Source organism: Amblyraja radiata, chromosome 25, assembly GCF_010909765.2.
Source record: "Amblyraja radiata isolate CabotCenter1 chromosome 25, sAmbRad1.1.pri, whole genome shotgun sequence".
NCBI lineage: Eukaryota > Metazoa > Chordata > Chondrichthyes > Rajiformes > Rajidae > Amblyraja > Amblyraja radiata.
Window position 1 is genome coordinate 28,764,978 of NC_045980.1, and position 23,874 is coordinate 28,788,851.

The 23,874-nt window shown below is 49.2% G+C and overlaps 2 protein-coding genes across 5 annotated transcripts in view; both read right to left on the bottom strand.

The window, feature by feature from the left end:
- Window positions 1-1,595: 1,595 nt before the first annotated feature.
- LOC116987539 (phospholipase A2-like) lies at window positions 1,596-4,912 on the bottom strand. The gene is made up of 3 exons (XM_033043653.1): window positions 4,758-4,912; window positions 3,077-3,204; window positions 1,596-2,009 (listed from the first exon to the last, which is right to left on the bottom strand). The coding sequence occupies exons 1-3, from the start codon at window positions 4,895-4,897 to the stop codon at window positions 1,891-1,893; spliced, it is 387 nt and encodes a 128-aa protein (XP_032899544.1). The 5' UTR covers window positions 4,898-4,912; the 3' UTR covers window positions 1,596-1,890.
- A 12,729-nt stretch (window positions 4,913-17,641) lies between these two features.
- Window positions 17,642-23,874, bottom strand: part of msi1 (musashi RNA binding protein 1) — a 131,218-nt gene continuing 124,985 nt past the window's right edge. For 2 of the 4 annotated variants that reach the window (XM_033043650.1, XM_033043652.1), the window contains exons 13-15: window positions 22,748-22,902; window positions 20,271-20,341; window positions 17,642-18,593 (exon numbers count right to left, since the gene is read on the bottom strand). In XM_033043650.1, the coding sequence (XP_032899541.1) occupies window positions 20,300-20,341; window positions 22,748-22,902 (197 nt within the window). In that variant the 3' untranslated portion in view covers window positions 17,642-18,593; window positions 20,271-20,299. The remainder of the gene's footprint in view (window positions 18,594-20,270; window positions 20,342-22,747; window positions 22,903-23,874) is intronic. The other 2 variants (XM_033043649.1, XM_033043651.1) reach the window with 1 other exon arrangement.

The window sequence follows — 23,874 nt, forward strand, 5'->3', positions numbered from 1 at the left end:
TGGAACCAGTCTGTTGCTGAAGGTGCTCCTCAGGTTGACCAGTGTGTCATGGAGGGGATGAGCTGTATTGTCCAGGATGCGTCCGCAGTCTTCGCCCTGCTGCCCCAGCACACAGCAGCGAAGAAGATGGCACTGGCTACCACCGGTTGGTAGAACATCTGCAGCATCTTACTGCAGACGTTGAGCGAGCAGAGCCTTCTCAAACAGTACAGCCGGCTCCGTCCCTTCTTGAACACGGCCTCATCGTTCCTGGACCAGTCCAGTTTACTGTCCAGGTACACTCCCAGGTATTTGTACTCCCTGGTAAACTGAACATCCACACCAAGGATGGAGACAGGGGACAGGGGTGCTCCTCTCCTCCTAAAGTCCACCACCGTTAACTCCTTAGTCTTGTCGGTGTTGAGCTGCAGGTGATTCAGCCCACACCACGCGACAAAGCCGTTGACTACACCTCTGTATTCAGCTTCCCTCCCATCACTGATGCAGCCCACAATTGCAGAGTCATCTGAAAACGTGTGCAGGTGGGAGGAGTCCGAGTTGTATCCGGTCCACAGTCGGGCCGTCCAGAGTGTACAGATACATGACGAAGGGAGTATTGCGTGTGGTAGGTCGGTAGATCCACTGCCCACCTCACCCCTGCTCCCGAGGGCAACGGTGAGCCTCAGCCACACGGGGTCAAACATCTAATGCATGGCCAGGCCACATCAGTGTGAGAAAATGGGGTGGTGTGAATGTGGTCTGCGTCACAGAATGGGAACCATGGGCCCACATTTCCCCCAGTGTTTGTCAGATGAGGCGACCTGGTGGGTGCCAGAGGGAAGTGGCCAGAATGATGGGAGAGGGCGGTGGTGGTGGTCTCGGGCAACGTGATCATGGTAGAGGCCCCGGTCAATAAGGGGGAGAAAGAGCCCACCTTGCCCAACCACCCTCCGCCAGCCCCACTTTCCAGAGTATATTTGATGGACTGGGTGGTCATCGCGGCATGGATGGCCACAGAGCAGATGCTATTACATGGGGTTAGTGTGGTTGGCATGGGCATGGTGGGCCGAAGGGTCTGTTTCTGAGCTACATGACTGTATGAAACGGGCCACAGCTACTTTCAGATTGTGTTCCAGGGGAAGGGACTTACAAACCAGAATTTGCTGTCATTGGGAGGAAGATTGAAGTGATCCAGTTCTTAAGCTTCAGGGTGGCACGGATTGGGTGACCGGGAGAACGGAATAAGGAGTGTTGGATCGAAATGGGATTCATGTTCATGTTCATTAGTGATAGGAGCAGAATTAGGCAGTTCGGCCCATCAAGTCTACCCCGCCATCCAATCATGGCTGATCTATCTTTCCCCCTCAACCCCAATCTCCTGCGTTTAAGAAGGAACTGCAGATGCTGGAAAATCGATGGTTAACAAAAGTGCTGGAGAAGCTCAGCGGGTGCAGCAGCATCTATGGAGCGAAGGAAATAGGCAACGTTTCGGCCCGAAACGTTACCTATTTCCTTCGCTCCATAGATGCTGCTGCACCCGCTGAGTTTCTCCAGCACTTTTGTCCACCTCCCATTCTCCTGCCTTCTGCCCATAACCCCTGACACCCTGACGTACTAATCAAGAATCTATATATCTCTGCCTTAAAAACATCCACTGACTTGGCCTCCACAGCCGTCAGTGGCAATGAATTCCACAGATTACCCATTACATTAACGCAGTAAATTTGGGGAGCGGGGTTGATGAGAGTTCCTGGGGATAAACCACAAGATGGTGAGAAGTGTGTTCAGCTCTGGCTGAACAATATCTAATCTTGTGATGTGGACGCGATGAGAAGAACTACAAGACACAATTAGAAGGGAACTATTTGCAGTACAATGTGTAGCCTGTAAACACATGGCCACATGGAGCTGCTAGTGACACAGCGACTGGTCCATGCCCTTGAAGTCAGGATTGTACTTTGCTTTGGTGAAGCAAATGGCTGCCTTGCGATCGCACTCACAGATAAACATCTCACACTCGTCATTTTTACCTGAGGAAACAAAAGGCAGGTGAAAAATGTCAAAGATGCATTCGAGCAAAAGTTACCAAACCTTTTTATATCATATTATATAAAATATGTTGTTCTAGCTTTCACAATTTTTGTGGGAAACCTGCAGTAACTTTGGCTTTACAGTGTTCGCATAGTTTAAAGTGAAAATGGTGAATCCTTTGCTAGTAATTTCCTCGAGGATAGACACAAAACGCTGGAGTAACTCAGCAGGGCCAGGCAGCATTTCTGGAGAGAAGGAATGGGAGAGCCTTCTTCAGCCGAAACGACACCCATTCCTTCTATCCAGATATGCTGCCTGGCCTGCTGAGTTGCTCCAGCATTTTGTGTTTGTCTTTGGTTTAAACCAGCATCTGCAGCTCCTTCCTACACATTCCTAGTAATTTTCTCCTCGTATACAAGCCTTGTTTTACAGCCTCAAGTTTCATCAGTTGAAATCAGAAATCTGACAGTTTAACTCATCTCAATATCAACTACCTGTTAAAATACTTTGTTACCTGAACTATACAGTTATTTATTCAATTGTGTAGTATCCCTAAATTTCTGCTTAGCAAATACTGTGACCCTAAAAAAACTAATTATTATCATTATTCTCTCATATCTATTAGAAAAGTTAATGATTTGTGAAGTAATGAAATATATCTTTATTATAATACATTATAACATTTCATATTAATGGATTAATTTATAGGTGCAACATGGAAACAGGCCCTTTGAAAACTAATCTAAACAACTAAACTACTAAACGAAACTAATCTAAACTAAACTACTAAACTAAACTAATCTAGACTAAACTAAACTACTAAACTAATCTAATCTAATCTAAACTAAACTACTAAACTAATCTAAACTAATCTAATCTAAACTAATCTAATCTAATCTAATCTAAACGACTAAACTAATCTAAACTAATCAAATCTAAACTAAACTAAATTAAATTAAACTATTAAACTAATCTAAACTAAACTAATCTAAACTAGATTAAACTAAACGACTATACTAGTTGATACTAAACTGAACTAACTAATACAGGTGTGTCCCATACTCACTGCTGCAGGTGACTGAGTTACTGGAGCAGGTGTAGGTGTAGATCTCGAAGTAAGGGCTGTCAAAGACTGGCCAGCACTTCGTCACCTCTGTGGCTTCCGTGTAACAATTGTCGTGAATCTGACAGCACCTGCAAAAGCATTGGTCACATTAGGAAACTGCCGCTCAGAGAACAGCTCGGGGGGTAGCTTTCAGCTCAACACACGTAACAATCACAAGAATCATCGGCAGCATGAACCAGCATCTGAAGAGGGACAAGGACGTGAGGAGCGTGGGGAGGGTGAACCGGGATAATGCCTCCTGTGCCTCCAAGCTCGGCTACAGGAGGTGCCCCTGGGACACAAAGATGGCCGGGCGAGGGGAGGGGAGGAGAGGAGGGGGACGTCAGTTCGCTGGAACTGTTCCAGTACATCTAGCGTGCGGGCCGACTGGACTTTGGACTTTCAAAAATGCCGCCAAAAATGGCGACGCCCACATGTGTAATAAATGCACAAATAATTTCACTGTGTCGTTGCATTTGTGACTTCTATTCCCTCTCTCTCTGTCCCTCCCCCACCTTAGTCCTCTTGCTAATTTCACCCTTTGCAATCCTTCGTTATCACCTCGTCCCAGCCAACAATAGACCATTGTGGGCTCCACCTTTCCTGAGCCGTCGATGCAGGCTCTGCTTTGTTCTGTAACTTCCCATACCTCTAGTTTCCCTCTCCCTGATAGTGAAAGAGACCCAGGTTGGATCTGACCACGGGCGCTGTCTGTACAGAGTTTGTACGTTTTCCCACCTGACCTACGTGGGTTTTCCCCAGGTCATCCGGTTACCTCCCACAGTCCAAAGATGTACAGATTTGTAGGTTGATTGGCTTCTGTAAATTGTCCCTAGTGTGAGTAGGATAGTGTCAGCGTGCGGGGATCGCTGGTCGACACGGACTCCGTGGGCCAAATAACCCGTTTCCATGAAGTATCTCTAAACTAAACTAAAACATTTGTCCCCTCAGCCCAATTTTTGATTGTGGTCAGCAACAACCAGCAGCTCACAGGTTGTGAAAGACCACACTTTGCCTTTTGTCTGATAACCAATTTTACTTTAGATAAGTTTAATTTAGAGATACAATGTGAAACCTGGCCCTTCGGCCCACCTAGCCCACACCGACCAGAGATCCCCGCACACCAACACTATCCTACACACACTAGGGGCAATTTACACTTATACCGAGCCAATTAACCTACAAACCTGAACGCCTTTGGAGTGTGGGAGGAAACCGAAGATCTCAGAGAAAACCCACGCAGGTCACAGGGAGAACGTACACACTCGGTACAGACAGCGCCCGTGGTCGGGATCGAACCTGGGTCTCTGGTGCTGTAAGCGCTGTAAGGCAGCAACTCTGCCGCTGCCCCGCCGTGCCGTCCGGCTTGGAGGAACTCGATTAGATGCACCACTCTGCCACTCCCATGTCCCGTAAAATTACTCTGGCTCAAAGCTGGACATGACCTTCAACAGTTGACAAATGGCTTGGAAGAGACACCTTCTTTCATCCTAAGCAAACTTGTCATCCTTTGTCCACAAGGATGGACAAATACACTTCACCCAGTACATCAACCACACCTCCACACGATGATGGTGATGAATGGTGTTAACGAGGGCCGCCTCTCGTCAACGTCTATGTCTTGTCTCCACCCCCCACCTACCTGTCCAGCTCATCCATCGGAGTCCCGGAGCCACCGTATCCACAGTAACAGCCGTAGTCGTTGAATGTCTGCAGTGGTGTGCTGTCGGGAATGGTGCATTTAATCACCCCACGGAACTGCACGAGGCTCCTGGAGGTCATGGAACCGCCCTCAGCACCAGCTACACCAGGGGAAGGGGTAGAACAGGCATGTTAGCAGATGAGACCATCAGTCGGGGTGTTTAGTATAGACGTTGGGAGGTCCCCTGACTCTCAGTCTGACCAGGGGTCTCCACCCAAAACGTCACCCATTACTTCTCTCCAGAGAAGCTGCCTGTCCTGCTGAGTTACTCCAGCATTTTGTGTTCATCTTTGGTGTAAACCAGCATCTGCAGTCCCCTTCTTACACAGATGGGAGGTAATGTTGCAGTTGTATAAGATGTTGGTGAGGCCGCATTTAGAGTATTGTGTTCAGTTCTGGGCACCATGTTATAGGAAATATGCTGTCTAGAAACATAGAAACATAGAAATTAGGTGCAGGAGTAGGCCATTCGGCCCTTCGAGCCTGCACCGCCATTCAATATGATCATGGCTGATCATCCAACTCAGTATCCCGTACCTGCCTTCACTCCATACCCTCTGATCCCCTTAGCCACAAGGGCCACATCTAACTCCCTCTTAAATATAGCCAATGAACTGGCCTCGACTACCCTCTGTGGCAGAGAGTTCAAGAGATTCACCACTCTCTGTGTGAAAAAATTTCTTCTCATCTCGGTTTTAAAGGATTTCCCCCTTATCCTTAAGCTGTGACCCCTTGTCCTGGACTTCCCCAACATCGGGAGCAATCTTCCTGCATCTAGCCTGTCCAACCCCTTAAGAATTTTGTAAGTTTCTATAAGATCCCCTCTCAATCTCCTAAATTCTAGAGAGTATAAACCAAGTCTATCCAGTTTTCTTCATAAGACAGTCCTGACATCCCAGGAATCAGTCTGGTGAACCTTCTCTGCACTCCCTCTATGGCAATAATGTCCTTCCTCAGATTTGGAGACCAAAACTGTACGCAATACTCCAGGTGTGGTCTCACCAAGACCCTGTACAACTGCAGTAGAACCTCCCTGCTCCTATACTCAAATCCTTTTGCTATGAAAGCTAACATACCATTCGCTTTCTTCACTGCCTGCTGCACCTGCATGCCTACTTTCAATGACTGGTGTGCCATGACACCCAGGTCTCGCTGCATCTCCTCTTTTCCTAATCGGCCACCATTTAGATAATAGTCTGCTTCCCTGTTTTTGCCACCAAAATGGATAACCTCACATTTATCCACATTATACTGCATCAGCCAAACATTTGCCCACTCACCCAGCCTATCCAAGTCACCTTGCAGTCTCCCAGCATCCCCCTCACAGCTAACCCTGCCCCCCAGCTTAGTGTCATCCGCAAACTTGGAGATATTGCCTTCAATTCCCTCATCCAGATCATTAATATATATTGTAAATAGCTGGGGTCCCAGCACTGAGCCTTGCGGTACCCCACTAGTCACTGCCTGCCATTGTGAAAAGGACCCGTTTACTCCTACTCTTTGCTTCCTGTTTGCCAGCCAGTTCTCTATCCACATCAATACTGAACCCCCAATGCCGTGTGCTTTAAGTTTGTATACTAATCTCTTATGTGGGACCTTGTCGAAAGCCTTCTGGAAGTCCAGATACACCACATCCACTGGTTCTCCCCTATCCACGCTACTAGTTACAACCTCGAAGAATTCTATAAGATTCGTCAGACATGATTTACCTTTTGTAAATCCATGCTGACTTTGTCCAATGATTTCACCACTTTCCAAATGTGCTGCTATCCCATCTTTAATAACTGACTCTAGCAGTTTCCCCACTACCGATGTTAGACTAACTGGTCTGTAATTCCCCGTTTTCTCCCTCCCCCCCCCCCCCCCCCAGTCTAGCTGGAAAGGGTGCAGAGAAGATTCATGAAGATGTTGCCAGGACCCGAGGGTCTGAGCTATAGGGCGAGGTTGAGCAGGCTGGGACTCCATGGAGCGTAGGAGGATGAGGGGGAATCTTATAGAGGTGTATATAATCATGAGAGAAATAGATCGGGTAAATGCATAAGTCTTTTGCCGATAGGAGATTCGAGAACCAGAGGACATTGGTTTAAAGTGAGGGGGGACAGATTTAGCAGGAATCTGAGGGGCCACCTTGTCACACGTCGGGTGGTGGGTGTATGGAACGAGCTGCCAGAGAAGGTAGTTGAGGCTGGGACTATCGCAACGTTTAAGAATTAGACAGGTATATGGATAGGACAGGTTTAGAAGCTTATGTAGATGGGGCAGGTTGGTCGATGTGGGCTGAAGGGCCTGTTTCCACGGTGTACGACTCTCTGACCTGTAACCAACATCCAAGGCAAGGCTGAGGCGGGGGAGAGATTTGTTACCTGAGAGAAGAAGCACCAGAAGTAGCCCCAACATCTTAGTTTGCTGTGTCTAGTCCTGGAATCAATACTCTGAATGCTCAGCCCATGCTTTTTATAGTCAGCCTCAACCAACGTCCAGGTTCAGTCCCCCGGATCACGTCATGGCATCTGATAACGTGGATAAGATAAAGGCTAAACTTTCCTATTGATACAGCTGGGGTGAGTTTGACTGGGCTGGGCAGGGCTGGGCAGGGCTGGGCAGGGCAGGGCTGGGCTGGGCAGGGCAGGGCAGGGCAGGGCAGGGCAGGGCAGGGCTGGGCAGGGCTGGGCTGGGCTGGGCTGGGCTGGGCTGGGCTGGGCAGGGCTGGGCAGGGCAGGGCTGGGCAGGGCAGGGCAGGGCAGGGCAGGGCTGGGCAGGGCAGGGCAGGGCAGGGCAGGGCTGGAGAAAACAAACTGCTCAGGTCAGCTTCCGACTCTTCCTGCTGGACACAGGGTGGGAGAGGTCAGGCGTCCAGTCAGATGGCCGTCAGCTTATAGAAGTGTGAAAACGCACACCTCCTGATTCGGGGACAGTTTCTTCCCAGCTGCTATCAGGCAACTGAACCATCCTATCAACAACTAGAGAGCAGTCTTGAGCTACTACTATCTACCTCATTGGAGATCTTTGATCCGACTTTAATTTATTTTAGTTTAGTTTAAAGATACAGCGCGTAAACAGGCCCTTCGGCCCACCGAGTTTGTACCGACCAGCGATTCCCGCACACACCAGGGACAAATTTTCATTTACACCAAGCCAATTAACCTACAAGCCTGCACATCTGGAGTGCGGGAGGAAAAAAAACATCTTGGAGAAAACACACGTGGTCACGGTGAGAACGTGCAAACTCCGTACAGGCAGCACCCGGTCGGGATCGAAACCGGGTCTCTGGCGCTGTAAGGCAGCAATTCTCCCGTTGTGGCACCATGCCGCTATCCTATTGCACTGAATGTTATTCATGTTATTCCCTTCATCACGTATCTGTTCACCGTGGGCGGCTCGATTGTAATCATGTGTTGTCTTTCCGCTGACTGGTCAGCGTGCAACAAAAACTTTTCACTGTACCTCGGTACATGTGACACTGAACTAGACTCAGAACTCAGTCAATCTGGGCTCCCACGAAGGAGGTGCAGGTGTGGGTGGGTGGATGTGGATTTGTAGACAACCCCCAGAGAGAGAAGAATACCGAAGGAGAAATATTGCAACTTTTGACAGGAATCAGCACATTATTCCCAAGTCAAAATGTCTGGGTTTCTTCACGTATTAAATTATAAACAATAGACAATAGACAATAGGTGCAGGAGTAGGCCATTCGGCCCTTCGGGTCAGCACTACCATTCAATGTGATCATGGCTGATCATCCACAATCAGTACCCCGTTCCTGCCTTCTCCCCATATCTCCTGACTCCGCCATCTTTAAGAGCCCTATCAAGCTCTCTCTTGAAAGTATCCAGAGAACCGGCCTCCACCACCCTCTGGGGCAGAGAATTCCACAGACTCACAACTCTCTGTGTGAAAAAAAATCCTGGCATTCCAAGTTGACTGCAAGACCATTAACTGCAGTAATCATTGATGTGAGATATATGTTGTTACATATTAATTCAGTCTGGGCTTTTTTTGGACTCAGAGGCCAGGAAAACATGTGTTTCCTTTCACACCGCAATTATAATTTACCTCATAGTGTGGGATTCACGTATATTTTTCCACTTAATTTCTCAACACCTCCTACAGTTTTCTTAATGTCAAAGAACTTCTTGGGTGAATAAACTATTGAATTATAATTCAGAAGCCTGGAATAACAACCTAGAAAGCAGAGTTCAAATCCCACTACAGCAGTTGTGGAGTTTTAAATGGATTCATAATAAAGGTTTTATTTTTTAAAAGATCGCTAATTATTAGTAATGGTCAGAGATAAATCATTGGATTGGCATAAAAACCTTCTGGTTCACTCCTCTCCTTCAGGGCAGTGAGGTTTACAAACATTGCTTAGACTTTAGAGAATACAGCGCTGGAACAGGCCCTTCGGCCCATCGAGTCCATGCCAACCAGCGATCACCTCGCACTGTCCTACACACCAGGGACAGTTTCACAATTTTAAGAAGCCAATTAACCTACACACCTGCAAGTTTTCCGAGTGTGGTAGGAAACCGGTGCACCCGGGGGAAACCAAACGCAGTCACAGGAAGAACGTGCAAACTCCGTACAGACAGCACCCCTAGTCAGGGTCGAACCTGGGTCTCTGGCGCCGTAGTGTTCAATGGAGCCTGATGGTTTGTTGGGAAGAAGCTGCTCCTGAACCTGGACGTTACAACTCTCAGACTCCGTGCATTAAGCCACCTAGCATCTTTAAAAATGGATACATTAACAGCTTGATAAAATGTTTTATTGGCTCTGAAAAGAAGTGAGGAAGAGGCATAGGCTGCTGTGTGATTTCTCAAATCCCTTTGGCCATAGATGCAGCGTCAGAGCTTTGAACGACTGCAGTTCCTTCGTACACACACTCTTTGTTTGACTCCTCAGAAGTTCAACAAAGTAAGGCTGGTATGACCATCTCTCAGCTAAACCTTGCAGAAACAACGAACTGCAGATGCTGGTTAATACACAAAAAGATGCAAAGTGCTGGAGTAACTCAGCGGGTCAGGCAGCATCTCTGGAGAACATTGATAGGTCGAAAACCATCTTCAGACCCGAGACGTCACCTATCCATGTTCTCCAGAGCCACTGCCTGACCCTCTGAGTTACTCCAGCACTTTGCGTCTTTTTGTGTATTAACCAGCATCTGCGGTTCTTTGTTTCTGCAAGGTTTAGCTGAGAGATGGTCATATCAGCCTTACTTTGATGAACTTCTGAGGAGGTAAATGAAGGGTGTGTGTACGAAGGAACTGCAGGTGCTGGTTTACACCGAAGATGGACACAAAATGCTGGAGTAACTCAGCTGTTCAGGCAGCATCCCTGGAGTAAAACAATGGGTGACGTTTCGGGTCGAGACCCTTCTTCAGACTGAGAGTCAGTGAGGGGGCTACATCAAACTCTCTATCTTCAAACAACGAGTGTGAATGAGGACGGAGAATTTGATGTGGATTTCAGCAAAACTGTGACCAAGTTACATGTGGTGGATCAAAAAAGTAAAAGCCCAAAGGATTCAAAGTGAAAAGTCATTTGGATTATACATTGTGGTGGAAATCCTGTCTGCCTTATCGTTATCACATTATCCACCTGCATTCACTTTCAAACCTCTGTGAACTTGTACCCCAAGACCTCGCTGTTCATCGACATTCCCTCAGGTCCGACCCGTTCACCATGTACGTCCTATCTTTGTTTGCCTTCACCACAAACGGGTCAGGGTGATTGACACAAAATGCTGGAGTAACTCAACGGGACACGGAGAGTGGTGAATTCTCTGCCACAGAAGGTAGTTGAGGCCAGTTCATTGGCTATATTTAAGAGGGAGTTAGATGTGGCCCTTGTGGCTAAAGGGATCAGGGGGTATGGAGAGAAGGCAGGTACAGGATACTGAGTTGGATGATCAGCCATGATCATATTGAATGGCGGTGCAGGCTCGAAGGGCCGAATGGCCTACTCCTGCACCTATTTTCTATGTTTCTATGACAGGCAGCATCTCTGGTTAGAAGGAACTATTCTACTATTTCCTTGAGCTTCGTCACCTTTAATCTCTCCTTTTGACACCTTCCCCTTCCATATCCCTCATTTCTCTCTCCCCTGACTCTGTCTGAATAAGGGTCTCGACCTGAAACGTCACCTCTCCAGAGATGCTGCCTGTCCCGCTGAGTTACTCCAGCATCTTCGGTGTTAACCAGCACCTGCAGTTCCATCGTACACGTGGGTCAGGATTAAGTTCCAGTTGCCGCTGCCAACTTTCCAGCTACTCGTTATCAGGCAGTAGACACCAACAACCTTCATCACTATCTACAGCACCACCAACTTTGGCATCCTCTGCAAATGTTGCGTACTTCTATCAAGTCTCCGCCCCGGGCTCCAGTGCTCCACAGAGAGTTTGTCCAACCTCTCCTTCTATCTAATACCCTCTAATTCAGGCAGAGCCAGGCCTACCCTCTAATCTTGGAGACACAAGGAACTGCGGATGCGGGAATCTCGAGCAAAACGCAAAGTGCTGGAGGAACAGCAAAAGACAATAGGTGCAGGAGTAGGCCATTCGGCCCTTCGAGACAGCACCGCCATTCAATGTGATCGTGACTGATCATCCCCAATCAGTACCCCGTTCCTGCCTTCTCCCCATATCCCCTGACTCCACTATTTTTAAGAGCTCTATCTAGCTCTCTCTTGAAAGCATCCAGAGAACCTGCCTCCACCGCCCTCTGAGGCAGAGAATTCTACAGCAGAAGAGGCAGCATCAGTGGAGGAAATGGACAAGCTTCTTTACCCTCTAACCTGTCCCAGTTCCTGTATTGGGTCCAGATTTCATCAAGGTGCACCTGATTATTCTAGTTTTAGAGATGGTTTTAGAGATACAGCATGGAAACAGGCCCCTTTGGCACCGAATCCATGCCGGCCATCAGTCACCCATACACTGGTTCTATGTCCTACACAACACACTAGGTGTCATTTACAGAAGTCAACTAACCTACAAACCTGCACATCTTTGGAATGCGGGAGGAAACCGGAGCACACAGGAAAAACCCACGCGGTCACGGGGAGAACGTACAAACTCCCTACAGACAGCACCTGGAGTCAGGATTGAACCTGGGTCTCTGTAAGGCAGCAACCGTACTGCTGCACCACCTGCAACTGCACTGCTGCCTTATTGTGTTGCCAGTATCTCCCCTATTCACGCTAACCCAACCATACATGATGGGGCTGAACCTATCAGGATACATAGAGATGGCAACTAGAGATCCATTGAACAGGCATTCCTGTATCTGCTGAAAGCCACCCATAGTTAATGGGGGAACATGTCTCACATCGGGGCAACCACTGGTGGAGCTTTCAACACAACAGAAAAATGAAGGCTATTGGATTACAAGCTACCGATGAGCAGTGACACCAATGAGTTGTTTACAGCCAGCTTAGCGAATGACATGGGACCTCGGAGATTAGAAGAACCTATTGATTTTCCATTCTATATATAAACGTTATCATTTAAAGTCCTTGGGACGGCATGGTGGCTCACAGCGGAGTGTTGCTGCATTACAGCGCCGGTGACCCAGGTTCGATCCTGACTACGGGTGCTGTCTGTACGGAATGTATACGTTCTCCCCGTGACCGCGTGGGTTTTCTCCGAGATCTTCGGTTTCCTCCCACACTCCAAAGTCGTAGGTTAATTAGTTTGTAGGTTAATTGGCTTCAGTAAAATTGTAAACTATCCCTCGTGTGTGTGTATGTGTGTGTGTGTGTGTAGGATAGTGCTAGTGTGCGGGGATCGCTGGTCGGCGTGGACTGGATGGGCCGAAAGGCCTGTTTCCGCGTTGTATTTCTAAACTAAACATTGGTGAGAATGTGCATAATCCTACATTTGTTAATATCAAACACTGATGCCCCCATATAAATAGTTCTGACATAAAAACAAAAAACTGCTGGGCAAACCCGACAGCTTGAACAACATCTGTGGTGAAACAGTCAATGTTTCAGGTCCATGTCTTGGTTTCCACGGATGCTGCCCGACCTGCCGTGTCCATCCAACGTTTTCAGAGTTCTGATACATGCAGATTTTCATTTAATATTTCTTACCTGTTACAGCCGCATAATAAGCATTGAGTCCAGGCAGGGACTTCACCTTTAGTGTAGTTTACTATGACATGGTCTATTTGGATCTTCATAAGGCCATCGATGAAGTCCTACATAATAAGTTGGTGCTCAAATTGGAGTACATGGAAATGGCATGGATCGAAACAACAAACAGAAGAAGGATAAATGGAAGATAGACACAGAATCATGGAGCAACTCAGTGGGTCGGGCAACATCTCTGGAGAACATGCATCGGTGACGTTTAGCAAAGATCCTATAGCAGAGCAAGATAGACCACTCCTTCTAAATGCAATGGGCTGACATGTAGTACGCAACGGAGCGGAACGTGGGCCTTTTTTTCATCCATTTCAGTAACCCGACCCGACCCGTCCCGACTCGCAGTGTAATCAACGTTGCGGGGGAACAGTTTGTGTTAATAAATTATAATTCTGAAAATGAGAAGATTTTTACCAAATAAATTTTTTTTTTACGAGGATGTTTCCATAAGCGGCTTCCGTCTCCGCTCTAGTATCTTTGCTCTGCTATGGGATCTTTGGTGGGGAGACGGAAGCCGGTTACGGAAATGGGGCCGAAAATTACCCATGAATCTGCCCATGACCCGTACCACGTCTTTTTCCTCGAGTGATCTGTCTTGCTTGCTATAGGATCTTTGGCGTTTAAGGGTCGGGATCCTTCTTCAGAGGGGGCAGAACCAGAAGCAAGAATAGACCTGGTCGATCCGGGGTTGGCAACGGATGACCTCAGGCAAGGAGGTTCTCTGATAAGCCAATTAATTGTTGGCATGGGACGGTAGTGGCTCAGGACTGTATAGGAAAAAACTGCAGATGCTGGTTTAAGTCGAAGAGACCGTCGACACAAAATGCTGGGGTAACTCAGCAGGACAGGCAGCATCTCTGGAGAGAAGGAATGGGTGACGTTTCGGGTCGAGGCCCTACTTCAGACTGTTGGTGCTAGGATGGTTCAGTTGCCTGATAACAACTGGGAAGAAACTGTCCCTGAATATGGAGGTGTGCGTTTTTACACTTCTGTACCTGTTGCCTGATGGGAGAGGGGAGACGGAGAAATGACCAGGGTAAGACTCATCCTTGATTATGCTGCTGGCTTTGCCGAGGCAGCGAGAGGTGTAAATGGAGTCAATGGAAGGGAGGTTGATTCGTGCGATGGTCAGGGCTGTGTGCACAATTCTCTGTAATTTATTGCGGTTTGGATGGAGCTGTTCCCAAACCGTGCTGCGATGCATCCCGATAAGGTTGCTTTCTACGGCGCATCTGTAGAAGTTGGCGAGAGTTGTTGGGGACATGCCCAACTTCCTCAGCCTTCCAAGGAAGAGGCGTTGGTGTGCTTTCTTGTCCATTGCTTTGAAATGGCTAGTCCAGGACAAGTTGCTGATAATATTTACTCCTAGGAACTTGATTTTCCTGGTGGGGGAAGGGTACCTGTCACAAGGCACAGGCATTCAGGACTGAGATGAGGATTTTTTTTTTTTACCGAGTGCGATGGACCTGTAGAATTCTCTCCAACAGAAGGTAGTGGTGGCCAAGTCACTGACTATATGTAAGAAGGAGGTAGACCACAAAATACATTCAATGGTACATCGGGAGAATGAATTATGGTTTCATGTCAGAAGATGTAATAGCAGTGCCGCTCAAAGGGCCGAATGGCCCACTCTGGCCCCTCCTGTCTGCTTTGTTGACAGTGAAAGTGAGGGGAACTTATTTTCAACAGCATCTTCCATGACCTCATGCCACCCAGTCACAGATCCAGTGGCCACGTGACAGCTGAGTGCTGAGAGCTGCCAGACCAGTTGCCCCACAGAGCCAGAGACACAGGTTCGATTCTGACTTCGGGTGCTTGATTGTAAACACGTATAGCCTTGCCCGTGACTGGATAGAATGCAACAAAGAAAAGATTTTCTGCACCTTGGTACACGTGATAAGAAAATAAATTGAAATTTGTACGTTCTCTCTGAGACCACGTAGGTTTCCTCTTCCTCGGCTCAGCTTCCTCCCACATCCCAAAGACGTGCGGGGTTGTAGATTAATTGTCCTCTGTAAATTGCCCCCTAGTGTGTTGGGAGTGAGATAACATGGAACGAGTGTGGGTGGGTGATCAATGGTCAGCATGGACTCAGTTGGCCGAAGGACTTGTTTCCATGCTCTAGCTCTACAATAGACTTTGGACGAGTGTTCCCCATCGATCGATCGCATGTTCTCTCACCTGCCAGCTTTGAGCGTCGCAGGTGCCATCTCTACAGCCAGCTGCCAATGCAGCAAGCTGCAATGTGGCCCTACTGCAGGGGAGGATTGTCACTCAATGAGCGGATGCTGCAATGGTGGGAGGAGGTTGCAGAGTGTCAGAGTGGATGGCAGGGGAACAGTGTACACACTTGGAGCACGCATCAGATGAGCGATGCATCTCGAGTGGACATTTAGTTTAGTTTCGTTTAGAGATACAGCGCAGAAACAGGCCCTTCAGCCTATCCGAGTCCGTGCCTACCAGCGATCCCCGCACACTAACACTATCCTACACACACTCGGGACAAATTACAATTTACCGAAGCAAATCAGCCTACAAACCTGGATGTCTTTTTGGAGAGCGGGAGGAAACCGGAGCACCCGGGGAAAACCCACGCAGGTCAGGGGGAGAACGTACAAACTCCGTACGGACAGCACCTACAGCCGGGATCGAACCCGGGTCTCTGGCGCTGTGAGGCAGCAACTCTAGCGCTGCGCCACCGTGCCGCCTCAAAGTCCTGGCCAGTTCACCGATTTCAGACCCGCTGATCCCGAAGCAATGGAAAGGGAGACGGCGGACAGAAGACACTAGGAGGCGCACAGAAAGTTTCAAATAATTTATTAGGAATTTTAAAATGAAATCTGAGAAAGGGTTACAGAGCCAGAGATGATATTTCTCAGATTGCAATAACTTACTGGCAAAAAAAAAAATAGACAAACGTAAAAAGGATTAAAAAGCAAAAAACTGGCAGTACAATGCATGGGGAAGCAAGACATTATTTACCAAAACACCACTTCATCTAGAAGAGAAAAATAGAAATCAGAAACAAAAACAAAAAAAATTGCTCCCCGTATGCATTTTCACAAATAGCATTTATTGCTGTTACAAACAAATTGTTTGTATATCCAGTAGTGTTTTATCGTTTAAAAACAAGAGCAAAGCTAGCAACTCTCCACAGGTCTGTCGGGCTGTCTCTCCATTGACACTGGACGAGCAAGAAGACCCTGGAACAAACTAACAGAGAATCGCAGCGTTTTAATGCCCCACAAATCATTATTATTTTTAAAAACAAACAGATTTCTGTTTTGTTATTTCCACCGTAAGCGCTAAACTGGTCTTAATCTTTAAAAAAAAAAATTCAGCTCCTGGACCTTTCATTTCATTCTCCCTCTAAAACACATTAATTAAAAAAGTATTTTACAATAAACCGAGGTGACACGTTGGAATGGTGCTGTGGCCGTATTTTAAACATGTGAGAGTCTGCAGTGAGGAGGAGCCCCCTGGTGGATCAACGCCATTCCTCCTCCTTTCAAACAAAAGGTTCTGATGATTGCTGTCCACTCACTCCTGCTGACGGGACAGGACACTCACGCTCCCCTACCCAGGGGGGTGGGGGGTCTCTGGGGTTCCCCGCAGCTTTCCGCCAGTCTCTTTCCACTGGTAGCTGGGTGGGGGACAGGGTGGTGGGTGGGTGAGAGGGTGGTGGGTGGGGGAGTGAGAGGGTGATGGGCATTATCACCGCACCTTGCCTCTCCCCCCCCCCCGGCAGCATTTCACCCTGGGGGGAATCTGCTGCAGGGCGTATAAAGGAGGGGGGGGGGTGGGTTATAAAGCAGACCCAGGGAGGGGAGATATGCTTACAGGGGTATAAAATGGAGGGAGGAAGGGGTGGGTGGGTTGTAAGCAGACCCGAGGCGAGGGGGAGGGGGGATATATGCTGTAGGGGTATATAAAGGGCGGATGGGGTAGGTTGGAAGCAGGCCTGGAATAGAGAGAGAAGTATTGCTGTTGAGGTATAAAATGGGGAGTGGAGGGGTGGGTTGAAAACAGTCCTGAGGATGGGGGGGGGGGAGGGGGCAAGATATGCTATAGGGGTATAAAATGGGGGGGGGGGAAAGATATGCTATAGGGGTATAAAATGGGGGGGGGGGAAAGATATGCTATAGCGGTATAAAATTGGGGGGAGGAAGGGGTGGGCTGAAAGCTGAAATGGGGAATGGGGGGGGGGGGGGAGGAGATGGTTACAGGGGTATAAAAAGGAGAGTGGGGGAGGTGGGTTGAAAGCAGGCCGGTGGGGAGATATAGACTGCGGGCGTATAAAAAAGAGGGGCGGGGGCGGGTTGGAAGCAGGTAGGCGTACGACTCGCCTCTCCCCCACCCCACCCCTCTCTCTCCCTCTCAGCCACAGGAGACGGCCTCCTGACCTCTGTGGGCGGGAGTCGAGGTCGAGTCGACCACCCCCCGGCCTCACGCACACGCAGACCAGAGTCTGCGAGGAAACAAGAACAAGCCAGCCGTGTCCGGACGTGACGGGATTAAAAGAAAAAACCGGGAAAGCTGACGGCTTGAAGGAAGCCACCAGCCGGGGTTAAAACAGCAGTAGCCATAGCGACAGCCATTCCTTCTCAAACTGGGGTCAAAGTTCAGACCAGGGCCTGGCCTACACAACCGTTACAGATATGGAGTTTACATGTGGATTTTTAAAAAAATGTTGTTTCTTTAGCAGCTTCATGACCCTCTTCAGGTTACTGGTCATCTTTTAATATTTTTTAAATCTTTAACCAATGTCCTTCATTTAAATGAGAAGTCAGAGAATAAAAAGCAATCCTACGGTAATATTAGCCCCATAAAAACACCAACTACAAGATTTTGCTGGGAGTTCACTACAGTATTGCTAATCCTCAGGCTGTGTAGGCACCTGCAAACTAACCTTTTCTGAAAAATACTACTGTACTCAAAAAAGAACCTTTTGTGCAGAAGGCAAATACAAATCCAGCTTGTTCTATTTACATATTTTACAGAAACGTTTTATCCAATTTCAGAAAAAAATACTTTTATGATTCATAGTGTTTTTTTTTTTACCAAAATATACATTTTTGACCTGCAGATGTTTGATCCATGCTAACTGGAATTCAGTGTTAATAGATGACATTTACAAAGAATATCAAAATAAATTGTATTTAGACAAGATTTCATTTTCTTTTGGAGTGTTTTACATTACCCTCTTTAGCTCTTACTCATTAAAAACAAGATCTGGCAAAATAAAAGGTCAAAAGATATGAAGCAAAAAAAAAAGAACAAAAAAAAAAAAGTTCCTCAGCAAAAATGTTCTAACACAATCACAAACTCTCATCTTAAAAAGTATGCATCTAAACACTTTCAAATAAGCAACAACGTCAAAAGGAAGACACGGCTTAAAACTGATCGATCCTTAAGCTAAAAATAAAATTAAAATAAAATAAATTAAAAAAAGTCAGGAGAAACAAAGAAGCGTAAACTTTGAATGTTAGTGTAGGAGTGAGATGTTCTCTTCAGTTGTTGGGACGGGGCGGTGGGAGGTGGGTTAATGGTAGTAAGTCAGTGTGTGCAGTAAAATGGTCAAAGTTGCCTGAGCTCCACCAAGGCCCACATCCCATCCTCGTGCTCGCAGGCAAGGCCCTGGAGGCAAGAGAAACGCAGCGAGTTAGAACCTCCACCAAACAGGGGACAACCTGCCACCATTTTGGCCCATCGTGTCCATGCTAGCACCGATTGCAGTCCCATCGATCCCATTGTCCCCTCGCCGACCCCCCCCCACCCCTTCCTGAGGCGCACTCTGTCTGATGCCCCCTATCACTTCCCCCCGCCCCCCCCCCCCGAATAATTCTCCTCCCACCCGCCCTCACGCCAGGGACAATTCACGGCGGCATATCAAGCCCCCACCGACCCCCATGACTTTGGGATGTGGGAGGAAACCGGAGCACCCGGAGGAAACCCACGCGTGCAAACTCTCCACACAGACAAGACAGCAGCCGAGGTCAGGATCGAACCCAGGTCTCTGACGCCATGAGGCAGCGGCTCTACTAGCTGTGCCACCGTGAGGTTTCACCAGGATGGGTATCCATCTTAAGAGCAGGAAACAGGTCCTTCGGCCCAACTTGCTCACACCGACCAAGATGACCCATTCACACTAGTCGCACCTGCCTCCACTTGATCCATTTCCTTCTAAACCTTGCCTATCCATCTACCTGTCCAAATGTATTTTAGATGTTGTATAGTACCAGCCTCAACTACCTCCTCCGGCAGTGCATTCTATACACCCACCACTCCTCAGGTTCCTATTAAATCTCTCCCCTCTCACCTTAAACCTGCGACCTCTGGTTCTTGATTCCCCTGCTCTGGGTAAATGACTCTGAGCATTCAACTTATCTATTTCCATCATGATTTTATACACTTCAATAAGATCACTGTTCATTCTCTTGCACTCCAAGGAATCCAGTCCCAGCCTACTCAACCTCTCCCTAAAGCTCAGGCCCTCCAGTTCTGGCAATATCCTCATAACTCTTCCCTGGGACTCGTTCCAGCTTAACAACATATTTCCTAGATAGACATAAAGTACTGGAGTAACTCAGTCTGCAGAGGGGTCTCGACCCGAAACGTCACCTATTCCTTCGCTCCATAGATGCTGCCTCACCCGCTGAGTTTCTCCAGCAATTTTGTCTACCTTCGATTTTTCCAACATCTGCAGTTCTTTCTTAAACACGGAGTAACTCAGTGGGACAGGCAGCATTTGTGGAGAAAAAGGATGGGTGACATTTCAGGCCGGAACCCATCTTCTGATTCAGTTCTGAATCTGAAGAAGGGGTCTGACCCGAAAAATCACCCATTCTTTTTCTCCAGAGATGCTGCCTGACCCGCTGAGTTACTCCAGCATCTTCGGCATGACCCAGCATCTGCAGTTCCTTCCTAAACATTTTTCCTAGAGCAGGGTGGCCACAACTGAATACAATACTCCCATTCTGCGACGGCCCCTCTCTGTTTCTGTGTGGGACGGGGGTCTGGACTGGACCCTGTCCCCGTCTATTGAGCACGGGATGATTGTGTGGGTTCCTGCCCACCCCTGCTTTCATGCTGACCAGGGTCAGCTGACCAGGCAGGGGTCACAGTGCCTGACCCTCTGGCCCAGCCAAGCTGGCGGTGACAATTCCAACTGAGGGGATTGTCCAGGCCAGGCTCCGGGCAGAACGCTAGGCCCCGTCGCCCCGGGTTACCGCAGGTAGGTGAAGGTGCTGGCGAAGCCCATGGCCGCCAGTTCCCTCCCTCCTCCCCCACCAGACCCATCATCCACCATCTTACCTCCTTTTTCAGATTTGCAGGCCTCTGCTTTAGTGGTAACCGTTTGTGAAAGCTGTCGCGATCAACGGGCCCTGAAACAGACAGAAGAGTGAGCGGGGACTTGGGACTGGGCCAGCGGGGCCCCTGCAGCAAACCCCCCCCCCCCCCACCCCTCACTCCTGTCCGCACACCTAGCCCTGTAGGGTCACGGTGTGGGGGGAGTGGGCCTGGAGGTCACATAGTGTTGGGGAGAAGGTCACAGAGTTTTAGCAGTCACCATTGTCCAGGGCTGCTGGAAAGGCAAGGCCCCACTTCACCAGTAACTGCGCTCAGAGTCAAATCTCGCCTCATCCAACGAGTAGACGGACAGAGGCTTCCTCCTACATCCTCCCAGGTGCCAATAGGGAACGCGCTTGGCAGGGCAGGGCAGGATCCAGCACGGGGGGCTTTAGTCTAGTTTAGTGTTAGAGATGCAGCGTGGAAATAGGCCCTTCGGCCCACCAAGTCTGTGCCGATACCAATCCTCACACACTAACATCATCCTGCACTCTAGGGACAATTTAAAATTTTACCAAGTCAATTAACCTACAAACCTGCACGTCTTTGGCATGTGGGAGAATACTGGAGCACCCGGGAAAACCCCATAGAGGTTGCGGGGAGTACGTACAAACTCCATACAGAGAGAAACTGCATTTAGAGAGCTTGGAGGTACAGGTTCGAGACTGGGCCCACTAACCCACTATTCCGCTAGCCCTAAGAGCTCTATCTAACTCTCATTTGAATGCATCCAGTGAATTGGCCTCCACTGCCTTCTGAGGCGGAGAATTCCACAAATTCACAACTCTCTGTGTGAAAATGTTCATCCTCATCTCAGTTCTAAATGGCCTACCCCTTATTCTTAAACTGTGGCCCCTAGTTCTGGACTGCCCCAACATCGGGAACATGTTTCCTGCCTCTAGCCTGTCCAATCCCTTGATAATTTTACATGTTTCTATAAGATCCCCTCTCATGCTTCTAAATTCTGGTGAATACAAGCCCAGTCGCTCCATTCTTTCATCATATGTCAGTCCCGCCATCCCGGGAATTAATCTCGTGAACCTACGCTGCACTCCCTCAATAGCAAGAATGTCCTTCCTCAAATTAGGAGAACAAAACTGCACACAATACTCCAGGTGTGGTCTCACCAGGGCCCTGTACAACTGCAGAAGAACCTCGTTGCTCGTATACTCAACTCTTCTTGTTATGAATGCCAACATGCCATTGGCGTTCTTCACTGCCTGCTGTACCTGTATGCCCTCGGCTGTGTGGGCTTCTGCGTCTGCAGGTCTCCGCTCGCTTGCCCGGTCGCCGTTGGGCTGTGGCCACACCCACAACGCACCTCCGAGGCGGCACGGTGGCGCAGCGGTAGAGTTGCTGCCTCACCACGCCAGAGACCCAGGTTCGATCCTGACCACAGGTGCTGTCTGTACGGAGTTCGTACGTTCTCCCCGTGACCTGCGTGGCTTTTCTCCGGGTGCTCCGGTTTCCTCCCACACTCCAAAGATGTGCAGGTCTTTAGGGTTGATTTGGCTTTGGTAAAAATTGTAAATTGTCCCTGGTGTGTTGGATAATGCTAGTGTGCGGGAATCGCTGGTTGGCAGGACTCAGTGGGCCGAAGGGCCTGTCTCCGCGTCGTATCTCTAATCTAAACCTCCTACTTAGTCTGCCGTAGTGGGACAAGGAAACATCAGCCTCCTTTACCCTGTGACCAGGGGCACATTGGAACGGGGTATCTCTGCTTCTGACAAAGCACAGAGGGAGGCCATTCAGCCCTCTGGGTCTGTGCTGGCCACCGGCAGAGGCAGAGATTCCCGATAAACTCGGGTGAAAGATGGCCGAGGTTGAGGTTGGGGTGAGGTCAGCTGCAATCCCTCGCTGGTGGGATGGCAGGTTGTACCCGCCCCGGAGATAGACACAAATAGCTGGAGTAACTCAGCAAGTCAGGCAGCTTCAAAAGGAATAGATGATGTTTCGGGTCGAGACCCTTCTTCAGACTGAGTCAAGAGAGAGGGAGATGAGAGATATAGAAGAAATGAATGAAAGGTATGCTAAAAGCAACGATGATGAAGGAAAGGTGGAGCCCACAATGGTCCATTGTTGGCTGTGGGCTAGGTGATAATGAGTTATATAGACAGTGAAACTCAACAGGACAACAGTGAAACTAGTACGATGACTAGGGTGGGGGGGGGACGGAGTGAGTGGGGATGCAAAGCTTTTCTTGATCATCATTGCTTTTTGTAAATCTTTAATTTGTTTGTTCTATATCTCTTCCCTTTCCCTTGACGCTCAGTCTGAAGAAGGGTCTCGACCCCAAACGTCACCCATTCCTTCTCTCCAGAGATGCTGCCCGTCCCGCTGAGTTGCTCCAGCATTTTGTGTGTGTCTTTGGTGTAAACCAGCATCTGCCGTTGCTTCCTACACACTTTGTGTGTCCGTGGCTGTTACTGTCGGTCACTTACCCCGAGGCTGTGGCCAAACCCAGTGCTGGGCGCAGGGCTGGCCGCACTGATGTAGCTGCTCACCCCCGAGTCCTGGTTGGCGGCCGCATACAGGTCGGCCATCGGCCCCGGGCTGGTGGTCCCCAGGAACCCGCCCGTGCGGGTCGGGGTGGAGCCTGGGGGGAGAGGGGGGCAGTAGTGTCAGCATCTCTCACTGACCAACACGTCTACATACTGACCAACACACACCCACACACTGACCCACACACACACACACTGACCCCAACCCACACCCACACACTGACCAACACACACCCACACACTGACCCACACACACACACACTGACCCCAACCCACACCCACACACTGACCAACACACACCCACACACTGACCCACACACACACTCACTGACCCACACACTGACCTACCCACACACTGACCCCAACCCACACCCACACACTGACCAACCCCCGCCCACACACTGACCCACCCACACAATGCACCCCCTCACTGACCACTGATTGACTGACCTCTGACACACTGACCAGACTAACAGACCACTGACTTGCTGACCTCTTGACTGATGGACCCCTAACTGAATGACCAAACTAATGGACCACTAACTAACTGACCACTGCCTGAATGGCCAGACTATCTGACCACTGACTGACCAACTCAAGAAAAGGTTTTCCCCTCAACAGCCGCTAATTGACCCCTGACCGCACTGACCACGATGACCTCTGACCCCACTGACCACCGTTGCCCTAAACCCATGTCCCCTGATCGTTCAATGGCCCCATTGACTCCGCACTGACCTGCCAAATGCCCACTGGTCTTTCACACGACGCACCGCTCACACGACCCCAACCTCGACCTCGACCCCGACCCTGACTCCGTACCTTGACTGAACCTTCCCACCGGTGCCGGAGCTGGAGGGAGGTCGGGCGGAGGGTGGGACCCTGGGTGGGAAGGGGTGAAGGCGGTGGGGGGGGGGGGGGGGTAATGTGGACAGCGGTGGGAGTGTGGATGGGGAGTGGTGGTGGGGGAGATTGTAGACAGGGGTGGGAGGGGGAGTGAGGATGGGCCAGGGTGGGAGGGGGAGGGTGATTTGGGGTGACGGCAGTGGGAGGGGGAGAGGGGGGAGGGG

Bases quoted from the DNA above. Each gene is read 5' to 3' on its own strand.
- LOC116987539 (XM_033043653.1), bottom strand. From the start codon at position 4,897: ATGACCTCCAGGAGCCTCGTGCAGTTCCGTGGGGTGATTAAATGCACC. The intron at 3,205-4,757 runs GTAGGTGGGGGG...ATGCTTTTGCAG, and splicing joins CCGATGGATGAGCTGGACAG to GTGCTGTCAGATTCACGACA. The intron at 2,010-3,076 runs GTGAGTATGGGA...TTGTTTCCTCAG, and splicing joins TAACTCAGTCACCTGCAGCA to GTAAAAATGACGAGTGTGAG.